The sequence below is a fragment of the Lolium perenne genome, chromosome 5 (assembly GCF_019359855.2).
Source record: "Lolium perenne isolate Kyuss_39 chromosome 5, Kyuss_2.0, whole genome shotgun sequence".
Taxonomy (NCBI): Eukaryota; Viridiplantae; Streptophyta; class Magnoliopsida; order Poales; family Poaceae; genus Lolium; species Lolium perenne.
In genome coordinates, this window is record NC_067248.2 from 188,967,373 (window position 1) to 188,986,656 (window position 19,284).

Consider the following 19,284-nt stretch of genomic DNA (forward strand, 5'->3'; position numbering starts at 1 on the left):
ATACCTGACTGCAATTGAGTAACCAACGACGAATTCATTCCTTTTCTTTTAAAATAATATTAACTAATTGCGTAGAATATAAATACATCATTTCTTACATACTTACATCTCATCTGTCATACCCTTTATTAAGTAACTACACAAATACAACTACGAAAAGGCAGCAAGCAAAAAACCTCACGTATTACAATTATCTTCTTCTATAGCATGTTACGAGTGAAAGCACCTCGTAGCTGATTCATCTTACCATCCGTGGAGAGCATTAAGTCTTGAGCTCAACCAATTGATGATATCATTTGCTATATCATCCCTTTCAGGCTCAAAGAGAAGATCATGTAAATATCCGTCATATAGCTTTATAGATTTATGAGTTGACATTGATGCTTGGTAAAGTCGTTGAGATGCTCTTGGGTCAGTTATCGTGTCAGCCGTCCCGTGAAGAACTAGAAAGGGGACAGTAACTTTGCTTAAGTTTCTCTGCAAGTACGATGATATCCGGAGAATTTCATTGCCGGTTCTAACTCTAATTGGTCCAGTATACACAAGTGGGTCAGTGTACTTGATCTTCAGAGCCTCTGGATCACGGGAAACAGGAGGTCCTCTCCTATGCAAAGCACTGACTCGGTATTTTGGAGCCAACACAGAGAAGATCGGTGCAACAACCTGCCATTGAGAATAACAAAAAATATAAGCATTTGGAAACAACATCCATTTTTAGTTCATATTGCGACCACTAATAAGAAAATGGTATGGTTGTATCCTGCACTGAAATTACCAATCATACAAATATATAACACATTAAAATTATTGAGTAAATGTAGGAGAGGAATACAGCGATTGTTTCAAAATAGAAATGCGATACTCGATCCTCCAGGAATTTAATAAGGTACACTCTTGTTAGAATACTGCCGCTTAAACTTCAAGAAAGTTATGTAGCCAGTCTGACGAATTAAAATAATATTATGTGCATTCACACTGGTCCACACAAAAGATATAATAGCAGAACCTGTTACACTGGATTTGTCCATATATAAAAGAAGAATAACAAAATGAACCTTCCGTCAATTGTTGTCACTGTTACAGTTCATTTTTACATAGATATGTTCAAGAAACATATATTAAAGCAAACAATGGCGGCAATTAACATGAATAATGGGTTTTAGCACAACGTAAGCATATCGCTATGCATTGACATGATAAGATCATTTGAAATATAGACCTAAATCTACCCGGTGTTGCATACCACCCTACTGATTTCATTTAACGTCAAACATATGAGGATAGTATTCCGGGAGTTCGAAGGTTACAGGATGTAGAGATGTTGCTCATAAAACAAAGATCCCAACACCCCACAGCAATCACTAGAAAGAAATGCAAACATTTATGTGCTTACTTTGATAATCGGATGAGATGGCTGTACGTGAATGGCTGGCGATGTCAAGATCAAACCTTCTATATTTACTTCGACACAAGGATCTAGTGCTGCCTTTGAATGACCAGTGAACAAAAGGAATCAGAGATTCAGAGTTAGTAACTTAGTATTACGGTTATGATAAGAATCAAACAATTTTATCTAGGGGCTTGTTTGGTTGGTACCCTGGTATCCCTGCCTGGCAAAAAGTGGTGCCCGAAAGCTGCCTGGAAATCAAGTGATACTTGCCTGGCCAGGTGAGTATAGTGTTTGGCTCGAGTCCTGGATCTGGGTAAATGTGTAGAAGAGAAAGGAGTGTATTCTACCTGAGAAACGTATAATCCGTAGTACACTTTCGTTTTCCATAAATTAACCCAATATCCATTACTAACAGACCGTAAACACTCACGAGAAAAGACAAAAAATATATAGAAAACTAGCAGGTAGTCCAACTGATAGCTCCATGGAGAAGAAAAGTAGATGGACGAAGAGATTGGGGCTTGTATTGACCGTGGGGAGGTAGGGCTTGTCCGGTGCTGAAAGCCACAGCCCACAGCGGCCTGGGGCTGCACGAGTCCATGGCGGACAGAGCCACGATCAGCTGCGATGGCGGACAGAACAGTCAACGGCCATCAGGCAGAAAAGTCTCCTCACATTGGCCTGAGCACAGGGAGAGGGCAGGGCAATGAGAATAAGGCAGTAACTGGAGTCTGGGTGTTAGAATGCCGTGCAGGACCCAGGAACTCCAAATCAATTGCCTGGTCCATGCTATCTAAGCTGCCAGGTCATCCAGGCCAGACCACCAGCTATTTCTTCATGTTACCAACCAAACAACCTTCAGGCAGATCTCAGGGAGGCCCCAGACCAGACCAGGCACGGAGTAGCCAGGATGCCAACCAAATAAGCTCTAACTGCATACCTTCAAAACAATAGCTCCACCTGTGGAATGGCCAAATAAGAAGCATGGCAAACCATGGTTTTCTTCCAACACAACATCCTCCAAGAATTCTTTCTGCGCACAAAGAAACTTTCATTAGTTCAAGGAAGCCCAGATATAAAAGAAACTATGAGTTGAAGTCTATAGCTACGGGCTTCAAGAAACAGTACCAAGTCACCAACAGCATGATCAAGCGATGAAACATAACCGTGCGCCCCATCACTTCCGCCATGTCCTTGGGAGAACAGAAAAAATACAACTTCAAAATCAGATCGACTCCGAACGCATGCAGAGAAGGAAAAGGGCTGAGAATGACAACCAGTTCGCTCATTTCCAAGATGAAAGCAAAATAGCAGTAGGAGGAAAATTTCATTAAAATCATAAATCAAACAGAAGAAACATTTTGCATATTGGTCCATCCTGTGGCATGCATTTATGAAATTAATTAGGTTTACTTATATTGGATAATCGCATACAAAACTGGCGTGGCAGCAAGTATCCTGCGACTACTAAGTTCATCGGTAGATAAAATTGAGCAATACAATAGCCATCTAGATTACGAGCTCCACTTTCTATTGTGTTGTTGATCTAGTTTGAAGATCTTACAACACTATCCCATTTTACACAAATCCTTTTATGGACGGAGGGAGTACTAGTTTGAAGATCTTGCAATCTTAAACCACAGTGAACTTTGTAGTTAGTACTAGTTGTAGAGATTACAAGAATGATTTGTGGAATCGTTATCAAATCACCAAAAGCAGTAAGCAGGTCAAATCTGAGCCCCAGCATATGACAGTAACAAAACTCACCAATCCAGTCCATTGCATAAACTTTAAGCCCTTGATCATTCAACAACTTTGCAAAATGGTTGTATCTTCCACTGCGGGACACTCACTGCTGTCAGCAAAACTTACTAGGGAAATCCATCTTGGCATATCGATGTATGTAGATACCTATGCTCATTCAGACCATGTAGCAGAACAACTACGCCCCTACAAGATATGAAAAGCAAAAAAAATGTCAGGATTATTGTCTAAAGAAAACTATATATGGAAAATTATTCAGTGGATCAAGTAGTTAAACCTGAGAATGGTTCCAGTGTCACCAGGTTGGATGGTTTAGTTTTTAATAATGGGTTTGATTAATTACGGTGGGAATGGGCCTAGTCTGTCAGCAGTTGGGTTCAGTTTGGGTTCGTGAGGTAAACAGTTGGGTTTGGCTGGTTATGGGTCCAAACAGTTCCGGGTTGACCTCATTCAAACTTTGGTTAATACCCGGCTTTTTGGGACTGGTCTAGCCAGGCAGTTTTGTTTTTGTTCATCGTCTGGGCACGAAAAGAGCCTATGGCCAGGCCATGCTTCCCTGCATGTCGCGTGCATGTGGCTTTTTGTTTGCAAAACGAGGTAGCTTTGTTCTGCATGCTTGCTCTAGGCCTTGACTAGCTAGCCACCACCGGCAAATTGTAGTTAGAAATATAAAGCATGCAGTACCAGTATTGAATGTCTAAATATGATATACGCGCTCTCATGTTTTTATGAGCTACAAATGAATTTTTGTTGTTAAGTAATTTACATTTGCATTAATATATCACGAGTTCTAGGTCCAAGTACCCCCAACACTGAACAAAAATTGTAGCATTAGCGGACAAGTTGTCACCAATCATGAAGTAGTCTCTTCCCTGATACAATATGCTTCTACTCTGGGAGATAATGGCCGAAAAAGGCCAAAAGGCAAAATTCAGGAGTTAGGACAGCAGTTGTTATAGCTATGTTCAGGTTGCTACCTTCACTTTTTAAGTTCCCATAGAAGTTTTTCTTCGTTTTTTTTGGAGATATATGTAAAATTTTATCTGAGGCAACAACAAAATGTTAGTTACACCTTGCAACTTGGTGAGCACCATCACTTCGCAGAAGTCACTCGGTTCATTAGTTATCACTATGTTCTAATAACGCATTAGATGTTGGATAGACCATTTAATGTCTTAATCTAGGGATTTATTTCGCGTGTTTTCAGAACCTACATCCATCTAGACACAGCCCCATTTATGATTCATCAATACTTCTGAGAAAATTAAAACTCCAAAAGCTCATCAGCTAGTGCTTTCGTCAATATCTGCAGTTCCAGTTCCATGAATCGAGCCACAAGTAACGCCCTGGTCTAATAGTGATGCACCACCAACAATGCTAAACATTGCTGTCCAAGCAATAAAAATGTCCAACCACAAGTAACGCCCTGGTTTAGTATAGCAAGCCGGCCATCCCTGAACATTAGCTACTCTTATGGTTGGTAAACGACATACTAGTATTTGCCATGCAATCCACCATCTCCCCGCTGTCCAATCCCACACGCGTGCAAGGAACAGACAAGCTTACACTCTCAGTAGAATATTCTGAGATTCTCACATGCTTCCCTACTAGTATAAGACAACGGATGGAGCCCCAAGACAAAAATATATGCTCGGGTAGTATTATGCATCACTGGATGGTACCAACACAGATGAAATCAAATCAAATCAAATCGCGCCAAAATTAACATGGGCGCGCGCGGCACAGATCGAATCATCTCCAACAACGGAAAAACATGCACGCATATTCAAAGTAGCAGCAAGCGCCGCGACTAGGCAAATAAAATCGATCTTACAATAATGAATCGAAGCTCCGGGAAGCCCGTGTGGGTACCTGAGTGGATCGGCGGCGGCGGGAGTCCACGACTGGGTGAAGAGCGTGTCCCCCCTGGCCGTCTCGAACACGGCGAACTCCCTCCTGCTCCGCCCCGTCCCCGCCTCCTCGGCTTCCTCCTGCAGCCTCCGGATCGCTATCTCCCGCCTCACCGCCGCGTCCATCTCCTCCGCGCCCCTCCACCACCTCCTCTCCTCCTCCCCCTTCTCGGCCGCGGCCGCCATCTCCGACGCGCGCGGCGCAGCGAGGCAGAGCCGCCTCCGCGGCGGCGGCTGCCCCCGCGCCCTCGCCGCGACAGGCAGCGCGACGACGACCCGCACCGCTGCCGACAACCGCGGCGGCGGCGGACGGAGCGCCCTGCCCGCCGGCGAGGCCGCGGGGGGCCACATGTCGGCCGAGCGTCGCTCCGAGGAGGAGAAACCGGTGGCGGAAACGGTCGGTTTGAATGGAACGACGGGATCTGGAAATGGAAGCGGTCGCTTCTGGAGAAATCCCGTCGTCAAATCTTTCTCTCGGTCTCTTCTTCTTCGTCCCGATTTTTATACTCCGTATTTAGCAAAGTTTTACATTCATCGTGGCACTTGGTCTAACGCAGAGAGCGCTGCGCTGGAAGGCGTACGGTGTGCACGCTGGCAGCGGAAGCGCGTGGAGGCGCACCCGCACGTACGCGGTGCACGGCGAGCTGGCTTGGACCGGGTGCAGGAGCAGTGAAAATGAGTTTAAAGTCTCCAATTTGCACACACACAAAAAAAAATGAGTTTAAGGAAAACTTTATTCAGCGGCCGGCTAGAACTTATGCATCTCTCTCTCCTTTCTAGTACGGAGTATGTTTTTTTTACACGTGGGCTACACATTTTTCTCGTCGGGTGGTGCACTCCTTTCTATGATGCTAGCCCATCCCTACTCCTTCGTGCAGGCTATGTCGCTGCCTCTTCTTCGGCTCCTCCGCTTGGCGCCACCGCTGCAACTCCTCCAAGTCGACGCCCAGTCGCCGAACGTTGGTCCCATCCATCTCATGTAGCCTTCCATCCGCTTGCCCTCGAAGCTCCTCGAGGAAGACTCCACAGCGCATGCACCGACCCAATGTCATGGCACATCTCTTGTGCTCCATTTCCAACCAGGAGCTCCACCACAACATGATTCGGTCCTGGTTGATTCGAGTTTTGATCGGTCATGGTTGGCTCTCCGTTGATGAATACCAATCAGTTTTGATCGGTTGCATGTGTCCACCAATATTTTGTTGATTGAGAATGGGTTGGACCCTTATGTAGTGTTTAATACTTCAATTCATTTTAATTGCGGTGTTGATATATCACTAAAAATAAATTAACCTTATAAAACTATGGTTTTCATGAAAATAATAATGAAGCGACGAATTAAGGCCACCTAAGACAAAAAAATAATATTTGGAGGTGAAGCACATTAGTAGTCTGTGCCTCATTTTGTTCTCTATTCCCCTTTCTCCTTTGGCACCTTTTGCTCCACCAAAATCAAAAACATTCCTAAGACACGTTTATGTCATTATCTTCTCTCCACATGCATTCACTCTTCCTTATCTCCATGATGTTGGCCTTTCACATGTCTATATTCTTCTTTTTCTCATCACTCTACTTTCCTTCCTCCGTTACAAGATGTAGCATGTGGAGATATGTCTATGTGTCTCTAGCATATGTATCTACATGGTCAACCCCATAATTCTCTTTTCTTTGTCATGTCAAAGTTTTCATATGCCATTTCATGTATGTTCCTCGGTGTCATGTTTGTCAGCTCCCTACTTCCACATTACCAACATTTTTTGATGAAGGATGGGGAGAGACGAGTTGTGACGGAGCAAAGCAATGACAAGGGTCACACAAAGAGAAGCACATGCTACTCAACAAACTTAAATTTCTCCATCATGCAAAAATCTTAATTATCTTATACTCGTTATCTAAGTAAATAATAGCATTACTTTCATATGAGAAGGTATCGATGTGTGTTGCAACAAAGAAAGATTGTGCCTAAAGAAAAATGATATTTCCGAATTATCTTATACTTGTTTAATCAATGTTGTTTACAATTACCAGTATCATATTTTGCAATCTCTTAATTTTGTATTTCCTACAAAAAAAAAAAAACATCAACATTTTGGTAGCACCATTACATTTTGTTTGGTACTTATCTTCAACTTGCCCCATTCAAGTGTTCAAATGGGGGCATCCATGTTTCTTCGAAGAAAATATGCACCATGCAAAGAGTACCTTTTTCACATCAACAATCTTCTTAATGTTCATTTAGAGAAATCCAACAATTTGTTGGTTACTTGCATGTATAGTTGTCCATATCATTCACCAATAATATACTATCATGTACTTCAGTATGTGTATCTTTGGAGCTTCTGCATAGGGCAGTTGCCAGTTGATCCATACTCACACAAACTTACTCGGTCTTATTCTTCATGAAAACATGCTTGAAACATGTTATTAACCATGATATAAACATTATTGGATATGCTCTTATATAGGGCAAGTTTGGAATGCAAGACTTTCGTTTGGTATGGAGTGCAATTTTTTAGAATTCTCTACATGAACATAAATTCATTGTATTTTCCAATTGCAAAGTCCAATCTCTCTCTCTCTCCCTCCCTCCCTCTTCCTCTCTTCAATCCGATCTGTATGCACCCCTGGCCTTCAGGGTTGGCTATACATTTTGCGGGGCCCTAGGGCAAGATGACGATAGGGTCCCATAAGACTAATATACATGTACGGTATCAAGATAAATAAATAAATAAATATATATGTATATATATATATATGCATTTTTTTACTTGGAAAGTATTAAAAATAGCATTCAATGTCTTGTTTTACTTGGAAAATATTAAAAACTAATATTCAACCATACATTCATAGTGTGAGATGTCTATAAACTAATTGTTAAGCACTTAAACAATGTCAAATAACAATAGTAAGACAAATGCAGTAGCAAAATACAACAAGTAGTATTCCGTGCTAATTGTATTACCTCAAATAAAACCAAATTCCAATGACTCCATCGACAATAATACTTTAGTGCTTCATAAAAAAATCTTTGAGCATTTGTAGATGCGAAGTCACAAAACCACATCTTCTCTTCTACTTGTTGCCAAAAAATAGCTATTTAAAGCACCTTTTATGATTCAATAAGTTGATTCACTCATTTTCTTTCATGCATTTTCTTAGCCCGGGCTTATAATTCAGCATTGTGACACCTATAAATATGAAGAAATTAGCTAACTGGCATCACATAAGATGCATCTCTCACAATGTTTACATAAAAACAAAAAAAATCGATCGCTAAACAATTAACATCCCCCTCTCTCTCACACACACAGAAACTTCACCATTATCTACCCCGTGGTATAATTTACCATGGTTATCTAGTGGTGAGAGTGTGTTTCCATATTTTTCAGCAATACATATACATATGCAATTCCGATCACTAAACAATTAAGAATTAACAAGAATCTACATACTAAAGAAAAAGTGGAGCACAATTATCTGAGCAAGGTGATATGGTACTGGGAGGTGGGAGCCGATCTCCACTTACGCACTTCTCTGCCGATTGGGAGTGGGAGTACATGCGAGACGGTTGGACCGGGGATTCGATCGTTTGAAGAAGAGAAGGGAGATGGAGTCGACTGCGTCCCCCACCCCCTATGAAGCCTCGGTGCCTTTCTTTGGTTACCTGATGGCTACGTCCCTCGCCCGGTGGGCCTTTTCAAGAATTTGGTTTAGCCTAATAAGTAGAAGAGAAGATGCGGTGATGGGCCCGACGTTGCCCACCATGTCTAGGGCTAGAGCCGCCCTGCTAGCTGTTTGTACTACCTCTCTTCATAAAAAGTTGCAAGTTTATTTAAATTTAAATATATCTAGACTTTGTTTAATGCATAAATACATTTAAATTTAGATAATTTTTTCGATATTTTTTAATGGTTCGTTGTTCATTTTGTCGTCGCGTATTTGGCATTTCTCAGGCGTGGAGGTCTGCCGGGTTCCCTGTCCGGCCACACCGTATCGGCCGTCCGAGCAGGCGACGTGGAGGTCGACCGTGACCCGGCACCAAGAATGGCTAGACCTGGTCCATCGTTCCCCACTTACAAAGAAGACCTAAAAAGAAGAAGAAGGTAACCGAAATCGCGTAACCATCCCTCAGCTCCCTTGACCAAGCAAATCGAATCGAATCGCCGGGAGCGGGAGAGCGCATCGAACTCCGCCGGTAATGGCGAGCCTCACCTTGCCGCCGGCGCCTCCCAACCCCCGCCAGGACGCCATCGACCTCCACAAGGCCTTCAAAGGTCCGTGCCTTCCCCCTCCCCGATTCCCCCACCGCAATCGCGCTTTTGGATAAGGATCGATTTCGGGTCAACGCGGCCACGGGAGGCTTGCGTCATGCCATGGATTTTCAACGATTGCCGTTTCGTTCGCAGCGATTCGTTCGATATCGAATAATAGTTGCCGATCTTCGGATGAGTTTATTTTGCTGAATAGTCTTCACATGAGTTGAACACTGTTCCAGGTGGAAATTGCTGTTCCAGACCAGGGGCTGCGTGGATTGAATTCAGTGGTCAAAAGGAACGTTGGTCTCTTAGATTTATTTTTGTCGTGTAAAAATGTATGTTCCAATGAATAAGGCTTAAATTTTTTCTAAAAGTCAAGCCAAATAAAGTTTGGCCAAACTTTTAGGAAATTCTATCAACAAATATGATGTTCTGTATATATCATATGAAAATATATTTAATGATGTATCTAATGATGTTGATTTTATATTTTGCATGTTAATGATTTTTTTTTTTTTTGTAAAAACTTGGTCAAACTTTACATGGTTTGACTTTTCAAAAATAATATAAGCCTTATTCATTAGAATGGACTTAGCACTATTGAAGTGTTCTGGTTGGATGTGGATTTGTTGTTAAGAGCTAGAGCGTCGGAGGTTGAAATATCTAGATGTTAGGATGGACCGTGAGTCGGAGATTGGGACATTTTTCAGGGGTGCGGTGATGGTAACTGCAGTACTGTGCCCACTGGGGACATGTAGCTTGACCTGCTCGAATTTGGAGTCAAGTGGCCTGATAATAAGGACGAGTCCCGTCTCAGGCAGACCATTCTTCCTGCAAAAGTGCAAAGCCATGTAGTAATTGCTGGTTACTGGAGTAATTCAGCCTTCAATGCCGCTGCTGATAGATAACATCAAGGAAGAGATAAGATTATGGGCTCAGGCAGGAGCCCAGGGGTTAAGGCTGGTTCTGCCATCCACTTTGGATGTGCACTGATGTATAGGTTTAATAACATGTAATCTTGCCTCCTAGGAGGATGTAAACAAAACTCTACCTTTTCACTGAAATGGTCCTTTGCGTTTCCTCGAAAAAAAAAAAACTCGAGTAATTCATATTTCTGGATTGCTAGGATTTTTTTTATCAAGGTTAGAAGAAATAAAAATTAGATTGTGGACAATATTTATGGAATGATGTCCTGTAAAATATTGGTGATCATTGATATTCTGGTTCACAAGTTGATACATATTGTTGCCTCTTGAATTTTCATTTATTTTATTATCAAATTCCTTCTTGTCCCTTCCATTTGTGTGTCCCCTCCCCTTAACCATCCCAGCCGTTCCCGTGTGTTCAGAATAACTCAGAATTAAAATTCTCAACTGCTAAGGGCCCCCATAGAAGGCTCAGCATCCGATGAAGGTGCTTTCAAGAATTTATTTGTTATGGATGACACCTACTACCTATGACATAATGGTGCTATAGTTGTTTACGGAGCAGTGTAGTTGTAACCATTCAAGTTGCCCCTTACTCTGTTAGTACCATGACTAGTCGACTTGCACTCATTACGACCATGGTATTTGAGTTGTGAATCCTGTTACATTATATATAACAATACTTGAGCAGCAACTCTGTAGTGATCTGCAATTTAGTGTAAAACATGTGCATGTTAATGTTCCATTTAAGATGACAAGATAGTAAATACAACATAAGTTTATTTTATACGGCACCTATATCAATGTTACTGTGTCTGTAAACTACATTATTCTTCAGGTAGGTCAGGAGTTAATAAATATGCTCTAGTAATGCATGGTTGCTTTAATCAAGTGAGAATCAGAAGTGAAGAAAGTTGCTTCAGCGATTTACTGGTCTGCAGAAACTAAACATTCTAACTTAAAATGATAAAGTTCATTCAATCTTCATTATCTGTTTTCTTTATTAGTAAGTAATCCTTTAGGTGCTGTCGTGCTGATTATGATTTATTTTGACTTGGTTCTGTCTTACAGGGTTTGGGTGTGATAGTACAGCAGTTTCAAATATACTTGCTCACCGTGACTCAATGCAACGTGGATACATTCAACATGAATTCAAGACTATGTATTCTGAGGAACTTTCGCGTCGTATATCATCTGAACTCAGTGGAAACCACAAGGTATTGGAAACTACAAAATTAATCATTATTGAATGATAAATCAAATCATTGCACAATTACACTAGCTGAAGTGGTATGCTTAATTAGATATTACTACGTATTCACTTAGTAGAAGTACTGATTTGCGTGGTGTATTAGCCAAAGCTGTGTTTCTTCAGTTGTGTGTATGGTTGAATTACTGCGATATGGCTAACCTTGTGGTTATGATTTCAGAAAGCAATGTTGCTCTGGATTCTTGATCCTGCTGGACGTGATGCAACTGTTTTGAGAGATGCTCTGAGTGTTGAAGCTCCTGATCTGAGAGCAGCTACTGATATAATATGTTCCAGGACACCATCACAGCTGCAAATAATGAAACAGACATATTATGCCAAGTTTGGTACCTATCTTGAGCATGACATTGGTCAGCAAACTTCTGGTGATCATCAGAAGGTTTTATTGCTCAACTTGTTTAACTTTTTCGTCTGATGCAAACAAGTTGAAAGACATTTGGATTGTTTACTTCCCTATTCATACATATCATTTCTTGAAACGCAGAATTTAATGCGTTCTTGAGAATATTGCATTTACTAAATGCTATCTTGATATCATTTTGTAATTCCTCTTTACATGTTGATATCAGTGTGATCTGTGCACTGGCTTTCTTACAATTTGGACAGGTATACCTGTCCAAATTGTACCTTTTGTGCTAATTAGTGATGTAATGTATATTTCAGATCTTACTAGCCTATTTGGGCATTCCACGCTATGAAGGCCCTGAGGTTGATCCCACTATAGTGACACATGACGCCAAGGACCTGTACAAAGCTGGTGAGAAAAAGCTTGGCACAGATGAGAAAACCTTCATTCGTATCTTCACTGAACGCAGCTGGGCACACTTGGCAGCTGTTGCTTCTGCTTACCACCACATGTATGACCGATCGTTAGAGAAGGTAAGACTTCTGCCTTTCCATTTACATTTTGGTGCTCTCCTGGTGTGTAATAACGAATTTCCTTTACTGATGGTAGGTTGTCAAGAATGAAACATCTGGAAATTTTGAAGTTGCACTGATAACTATCCTCAGATGTGCTGAGAATCCAGCGAAGTATTTTGCTAAGGTATCTCAATCATGCTGTCCTCAGATTAAAATATGTAAATATAATTTGTTTGATTGCCAGAGGCAAGTCATGCTCTTTAGTTCTTGTGTTTGATAAAGTGAAGATTTTTTACACTGCATGAATTGTAATTCAACCTTTTCATGTTACAAAATTACTTTTCAAGATCTGGAGAATCAATATCACTTGCTCCGTAATATACTGTGTATGAAGCCCTGCAGGGTTCAACTCTGGAGTATTATTTCTTTACTTCTTCCGTGTTTCCTACTTTCAGTTAATATCTAGTTAATCCCAATGAGATATGTTGTGCAAATACTTTCAAGTAGGCACGTGGCTAGATTGATTCGGTATGTTTGGTGCCCAACGTCCCATTGTACTCTGTAACCAGTAGTGGAGCTACAACTTTTGGAACCAGGGTGCCTAGAGGGTGCATCAACAAATAAAAAACATTTTTAGGGGTACATATGTGGTGTAAAAATGGCATTTTACAAAGAATTGTTTTTCCACTAGGGGTCCTGTGCACTCACATAGCTTGCTCTAGATCCACCACTGTCTGTAACTGTGCTAGCTGCATTATTTATCTAGGCTGAACACCACCAGTATCATTGATACGGGAATATGCTACAGACTATGCCTCCATGAATGCTATTATCTTCCATGCAGTGGTTCTGCTCCAGAACTGACTGATAGACCTAAAAGTTGTGTCATCTTTATTATTCTCTTCTCAGGACATCTTTTTTGGGGAGTGTTGATCTCTGTTCTCTTGCTTTGGTATTTATCTTGTATTTTGTGTGAATAATGTTAATACAGGCGTTAAGGAAGTCCATGAAAGGTCTAGGTACTGACGACAGGACACTTATAAGGATTGTGGTGACGAGGACTGAGATTGATATGCAGTATATCAAGGCAGAATACTACAAGAAATACAAAAAGCCGTTAAGTGATGCTATCCATTCTGAAACATCAGGGAGTTATCGGACGTTCCTGCTCTCGCTTGTTGGTAGCCACTAGGTATGTTGTGTGATGCTACTATCTTTCCTTCACCAGGTTAGAGATAAAGATGGTAGTGCTCATACTGACCTCTTGTTTTATCTTCTGCTCTTTGAACTTCTCAGGCTATGTTCTACGGCCAGACATGCTGCTTTGCATTACTTTACCTAAATGCAGCGACTCTACCCGGACAATCATCATGGATTCACGGTGTACTGAGTCTTGCTGACAACTATTTATGCTTGCTCTCGTTTATTTTTGCTGACAACTATTTATGCTTGCTCTCGTTTATTATCTTTGCCTAAAGTGTGTGTATATATGATTCGTATCTGGGGACCCTTGTGCGGTTGCTGCTTGCTGGTGTTGGTGGTTCACTGTCACTTGGTTTGGTGATTGTATTCGGTTGTGCTATTATTAACTGTAGTGAGCACTGTATTTTACTTCATTGAAAAAAGAGTGAATATGGAGTTCGTAGTGTTATTTACGTTATTATATAAAGTAGTGAACACCCGGGCGCAAGCTATAATAGTTGCACCCTCCATAAGGTGCGCGAGGTCCAGATGCAAAAGCAAGGTGTTTACTTGTAAACACCATCTTTTACGGGGTTGAAATCACACAGGTGGGTGGTGCTGGCAAAACTACAGCGACTGCTTTTGCTACCCCTTAGCTAGATTCGAACAGGATGAGGTCCAACCTTTTGCTGGGAATGTTGACGGCTTGTTGCCAAGTGGCGCCACCTCTTCTCTGCGCCTAGACCGCTATATAGCCTTCTCTCTGACAGTTCAAAGTCAGAGGCAATCATTTTTTGGTGGACTACTTTGCATGCGCACATGTCATATTTGGTAATAACTGCACAACTAGCTTTCTTTTTCTTTGAAGTGGAGTATAATGCATGCACACATGGCATATTTGGGTCACGATTAAATTTGTTCAATTAACCTTCTTTTTTTCTTTGAGGTGGAGTACTTTGTATGCACACATGGCATATTTGGATTGTGACTTTTTTATTTGGTTTATGACTTTTGCACAATTAACCTTTGATGCATTCTGGGTGCCACGAAATGTCCTGCAAACAAAAATGACAAGTGTGGCAGATTTTGCAAGAATTTCAATTGATCCTATGACATGCAGAACGTATGGCTAAGAAAGTGGCAAATCATGTGTTGCCAATAGTAAATTTTCAATAAGCTAAGGTTGTACCCCCAAGCCACAAACCACTATAGATTTAACTGTCAAAAATAGCGACGACAATGAATGCCGGGAGAGAAGTAGTAGTGGTTTCATTGTTGGATAGGTAAGACGCATGCAACTGAGCTACTAGAACATTCTTCCCTCAAGACAAATGTTACGGAAATATATTGTCGAAACCATATAACAACCATTGTAGGAACGGACATATGTAGCATCCCGAATGAGCATGTAATTACTATAATACCTACAAATGGTTTGTACAAACACAATAGTTGATGTAAAATCGCGAGGAATGGTAATATAAGATTGTATGTCAATGTTGACTAGTTACTGCTGTCGAACCAGTTGAACCAGGTGATGGCCAGTTCACCAACGTTTTGATCAAGCCCCAATGCATTCCAAACATCTGGTGGGCGTCCACAATGTTGTTTTGACAGGGCGGCTCGTAGTTGTGTTCATCGTCACAACCATACACGGAATCACACTCGTCTACCACCTTTGCATACACGGAGTTGCTGTTGGCAGTGATCTTGATGCAGTATCCACAACGGGTCATGTTCTTGAACCAGCCGGTGGAGAGAGCAACGACCATCTCCTCATCGTTGTGGAAAGCGTTGTCACATTCCGAGGGACCACCACTGTCCTTGCCCTTCTCAAAGTTGTTGAATGTCAAGATGGCTTTGGTGCTCGATGTCACCGGAGGCGAGCAACGGTACTGTGGGTATCTCTTACCATCCTCGCAACAGTTTGGGTCGTTACTTCTCTCGCAGTTGCCAGACTTTCCCGGTAGGTAGCTGACAAGGTATCAACTTGTCAATGCCTATGGATTGTAGGCTAGGGTTTAGTTGGAAGTAGAGGGTAAGTAGATCTCGAAGGTTTCAGCCGGAAAGTACTCGACGATTATGAAAACTAGGGTTTGTAGACAATGATTCGATTCTTTCTTTGTCCCTCGACTCCCCCTTTATATAGGAGGTGGAGCCGAGGGATTCGTGCCATACAAGTTACAGAGTCCGGGACGGTTTCTAACTCATCCCGCCAGATTACAAATAACACTTCCTATTACAACTCTTGACTTTCCTTGATATATCTTGGGCTCCCGAATCTTCTTATTCTTCGGGTAGTGGGCCTTCAGTAAACCCCGGGTACTATCTTTGGCAGGCCCATTTGGGATGCCTATGTCAGTAGCCACTGGCATGGCAGACGCCTAGGCTAGGACGGAGAGCTGATACGATGTGGGAGGCGGAGAGCCTGGCCATCTTTGCTTACCATATTTGATCATGTCCTCGGTTCAGTAGGATCATCTCCTCCCTCAGTCTGTGCTATGTTATATCACAGGGACCTTAGAAACTGTTATCCATGCATATGATGTTCATTGCGATCTCATTAGGCCAATGATTAGACTCTAAGGTGCATGGTAGCAGCAAATCAAAGTGTGTGGACAGGTAAGTGCTGTGCATTTACCTTGTTTCGCCCCCACTCACCTTCATACTATATGAGGCTGCAATTTTGAGTTCTCTTAGGCCAATGATTCAAATGTAATCCAAATCAAGGGACGGAGTAAGTGAATCGTGCGCATAGTACTAACAGTAATGGTTGTCTAATTTTGGAATGAGGCCCTATTTTTTTTGCAATAGCTGATGATTAAGCTTAGTTACCATGTTAGTCCCACGATGATTCTATCTAACTTATCAATCTTTGCGATGAGCGGAACGAAGTGCACCATTTTCAGCTTCTCGCAGGACAAAGGCAGAGGTATGTCTGGGGGAAGACTTCCACCCTGCATGGATTCCATGGAATGCAAGGCCAAAGTAGCCGAAATTATTGAGCACCTAAGCAAAACACATTATTTACACAGTTCTCCATTTTTTACCAGCAAGATGCGCCTGTAAATTGCCGGAAGGTGTACCTTGTCTAGAGCGTAATACCATCACTGGTGTCTGGTGTTAGTGTGAGAAGTGTAGCAAACATTATGCCACAGGATGAACTGACCCTTACGTAGTGATCAAGTAGGTGTTGAGCATCAAATCGTGTACCAAATTTTTTGTGTGCAAGAGACGCACCTGTTATTTGGCATTTGAGATGTATAAAACGCTTTCTATATAAATCACATCTATAGCCGTGCAATTGTGCAAAAAATTGGGCTAACTACGTGCAATGACACATATAGGTTTTACTTCCTTGCTGTTGTCCATGGAAGTAAATGATTGTCCATTACAATGTGACAAACAGATATAGACAGGCTTGCAGTTCTGCGATGAGAGAACCTGGTAGCACGACTGAAATTTAATCCGGTTTAGAAGCAGCCCCGGCATCGATCGGTTCCAGACTAGCTATGGTGAACTTTACCTGATTTTCTGCTGTTGTAGAAAAGAGTATGCTATTGTTCACAGAGCTAGCTACAAGACTAGATTCACATGGCGCACATCCGTGCCATGATTTATCTATACAGATAGCCGTAGATCATGTACCTAGAAAGCGAACGAAATTTGCTCGACCAGATCGATCGCACATCTTGTGGCGCCAGTTGATCTCTCAGAGCTTAGAAAGGTCCATGCATTTCTTAGCAGAAAAGCAAAGAATCCAGAAGAACGCAGCCCAACCTGCAACGAGGCATAGTCAGACCAGTTAATTGTTGAAATAAGCTTGATTAACATGATGCAGCAAGTGATACTTCCAAAGGGGTGTGGTGTGGTTTCATTCAAACATCATCACGTTCAGAAAGTATGGCAAGCAAGAGTGGGATTTGTTTGTCGGAAGAAGATGAGACGAGGTACCAGTGGCAATGGTAATGCCAATGACAGTCGCCACGGTCGTTGCCGAAATAACAACGACGGCAACCGACAGTAGCCCGACGTACATCGCCGCCAGGAAAGCGAACGTGACGGCCAGGAACCCTCCGGCTGCACCCAGGGACATGAGGATCGAAATGACGATGCCGGCCGTCGCCGCCGCCACCAGGAAGAACGTGAAGAAGAGAAGCACAGCCAGCGCTAAGGACGTGACGGATCCAACCTGCGAGGGGCGAATGATGGTTTAGTTGTTGGGATCATGATCCAAATCAAGAGTCCGTTAGGCTGATGAATTCGAGTCGGAGCCAAAGCCGAACAGGAAAGCGGAGGCTCACAGATACGACGAGGAGCGCGTGGACGGCGCCGCCTTCCCTTGTCCAGGCCACCAGGCGGCGCGCGGCGTTCTCGGTGGCCTGGCGCGGACACCATGTCGTCGCACCGGCGCGCGTCGCGTAGTCCAGGAGGCGCCGCGGCAGCGGCTGATCGCCGTTGACGAATCCGCCGAGCACGGGCGGGAGAGGATGCTCCTCGCCGGATGTCGAGTGGGAGGAGGAAGAGGAGGCCTCGCCGTTGGTGCGCGCGGCGCCGTCCCGGGCGTCGAGTACCATCGATCTCTCGGGCAGTGGTCGAGTGATCGGGAGCCTGAGTCAAACGCTGGCGCGCAAAACCTGTTGGCACCAAGACCGATCCAAGGGTCAGTGTTGTCTGGCCCGCACGTCGGACATAAGTGGACACTAAAAGGATTAGAAATCTTGAACACACAATGCAGTTCCAGAAGAAAACAGAAATAACAAACAGGTGCACGTTGAGCTGTGCTCATTGCCACGACTGGATGTCAGCAATACCACGGGAGCCAGTAAAACTTTGAATCCTCGTCGGAGAAGTCGTCGGGCTATGCCGGAAGACAACGATGACCACCATCCGAAAATCAGATAGTCGGCCGGAGAAGAGGATCAGGGGAAAGGCCGAACATGACAAAGACGACCGTCACCTCCATTAGATAAGAACCTGAGATGAAACCACCACCATCAAAGACAAGCAACGGACGCGGGCCCTCCTGAATTTTAAAGAATCCTCTAAACAGGTTTTCGTCCTCCTAGATCTGAAAGAATCTACAAGCGCAAACATTAGAAACAAAGGCACTCCAACTTCGACATTAATATGAGAGAGAGCCACCAATATGGAGAAACCTTATTCGTAGATGTGGTTCACATCGGAAATGGACAAAAATAAAAAAGTCACGTGGCCAATTTGCGTAGCCCTTAGACACTCACATTAGAAACAAAAGTATCTCCTCAGTACATGCACAACTGGATTTTTTTCATACGGAGCCACATGGCTCCGGAATCCACTATCATAAGATATCGAAACAACGTAGATTCAAGTTTCCAACAAACCAAAAATAAAAAGAAAATAAAAGAAGTTGTTATCTACCAGCCAAGAGTAAGAGCGAGGAATACAAGAAAAACACATCACATAACTTGGAATGGTCTATATACCTAAAATGTACCGAGTATAGGGGCCAAATCTGCAAATTTTAAAGGAAGTTTGAGAAAAAAAACTACCATAGGGGGGCCATGGCCCCAACATGCCCCTACTAGCTATGTCCCTCCTACCAGTCCTCCTGATACAAAGAACCAGGAGAACCACTGAAACAGAACAAGTTTATAGCAACCTCCTTTAAAGCGAAAACCTCCATTCTGATGATAAAGGAGAAAATTACAAACTGCCAATACACTTTCTAGACAAAGAGAGC

At 42.7% G+C, this 19,284-nt stretch overlaps 3 protein-coding genes and 1 pseudogene across 3 annotated transcripts; 1 reads left to right on the plus strand and 3 right to left on the minus strand.

The window, feature by feature from the left end:
* Positions 1-19: 19 nt before the first annotated feature.
* Positions 20-5,581, minus strand: LOC127301272 (uncharacterized). The gene is made up of 7 exons (XM_051331491.2): positions 5,027-5,581; positions 3,302-3,340; positions 3,158-3,228; positions 2,519-2,583; positions 2,331-2,423; positions 1,394-1,486; positions 20-663 (listed from the first exon to the last, which is right to left on the minus strand). Exons 1-7 carry the CDS (start codon positions 5,413-5,415, stop codon positions 244-246), a joined length of 1,170 nt encoding a protein of 389 aa, XP_051187451.1. The 5' UTR covers positions 5,416-5,581; the 3' UTR covers positions 20-243.
* A 3,562-nt stretch (positions 5,582-9,143) lies between these two features.
* Positions 9,144-14,015, plus strand: LOC127301273 (annexin D5). The gene is made up of 7 exons (XM_051331492.2): positions 9,144-9,338; positions 11,318-11,463; positions 11,677-11,895; positions 12,180-12,395; positions 12,472-12,561; positions 13,369-13,569; positions 13,674-14,015. Exons 1-6 carry the CDS (start codon positions 9,263-9,265, stop codon positions 13,567-13,569), a joined length of 948 nt encoding a protein of 315 aa, XP_051187452.1. The 5' UTR covers positions 9,144-9,262; the 3' UTR covers positions 13,674-14,015.
* Positions 14,016-15,062: 1,047 nt separating this feature from the next.
* Positions 15,063-15,995, minus strand: LOC127303928 (putative ripening-related protein 5; annotated as a pseudogene).
* Positions 15,996-16,903: 908 nt separating this feature from the next.
* Positions 16,904-18,168, minus strand: LOC127298115 (uncharacterized). The gene is made up of 3 exons (XM_051328067.1): positions 17,864-18,168; positions 17,514-17,751; positions 16,904-17,339 (listed from the first exon to the last, which is right to left on the minus strand). The coding sequence occupies exons 1-3, from the start codon at positions 18,134-18,136 to the stop codon at positions 17,272-17,274; spliced, it is 579 nt and encodes a 192-aa protein (XP_051184027.1). The 5' UTR covers positions 18,137-18,168; the 3' UTR covers positions 16,904-17,271.
* Positions 18,169-19,284: the final 1,116 nt, after the last annotated feature.

Excerpts from the sequence above, each read along its gene's own strand:
- LOC127301272 (XM_051331491.2), bottom strand. The coding sequence starts at position 5,415 with ATGTGGCCCCCCGCGGCCTCGCCGGCGGGCAGGGCGCTCCGTCCGCCG. Across the intron at positions 3,341-5,026 it reads GCCGCCGCCGATCCACTCAG|GGGCGTAGTTGTTCTGCTAC; the intron begins GTACCCACACGG and ends CATATCTTGTAG. Across the intron at positions 664-1,393 it reads CATCTCATCCGATTATCAAA|GTTGTTGCACCGATCTTCTC; the intron begins GTAAGCACATAA and ends TCTCAATGGCAG.
- LOC127301273 (XM_051331492.2), top strand. The coding sequence starts at position 9,263 with ATGGCGAGCCTCACCTTGCCGCCGGCGCCTCCCAACCCCCGCCAGGAC. Across the intron at positions 11,896-12,179 it reads CTTCTGGTGATCATCAGAAG|ATCTTACTAGCCTATTTGGG; the intron begins GTTTTATTGCTC and ends TGTATATTTCAG. Across the intron at positions 12,396-12,471 it reads ATGACCGATCGTTAGAGAAG|GTTGTCAAGAATGAAACATC; the intron begins GTAAGACTTCTG and ends TACTGATGGTAG.
- LOC127298115 (XM_051328067.1), bottom strand. The coding sequence starts at position 18,136 with ATGGTACTCGACGCCCGGGACGGCGCCGCGCGCACCAACGGCGAGGCC. Across the intron at positions 17,752-17,863 it reads ACGCGCTCCTCGTCGTATCT|GTTGGATCCGTCACGTCCTT; the intron begins GTGAGCCTCCGC and ends CGCCCCTCGCAG. Across the intron at positions 17,340-17,513 it reads TGGCATTACCATTGCCACTG|GTTGGGCTGCGTTCTTCTGG; the intron begins GTACCTCGTCTC and ends GCCTCGTTGCAG.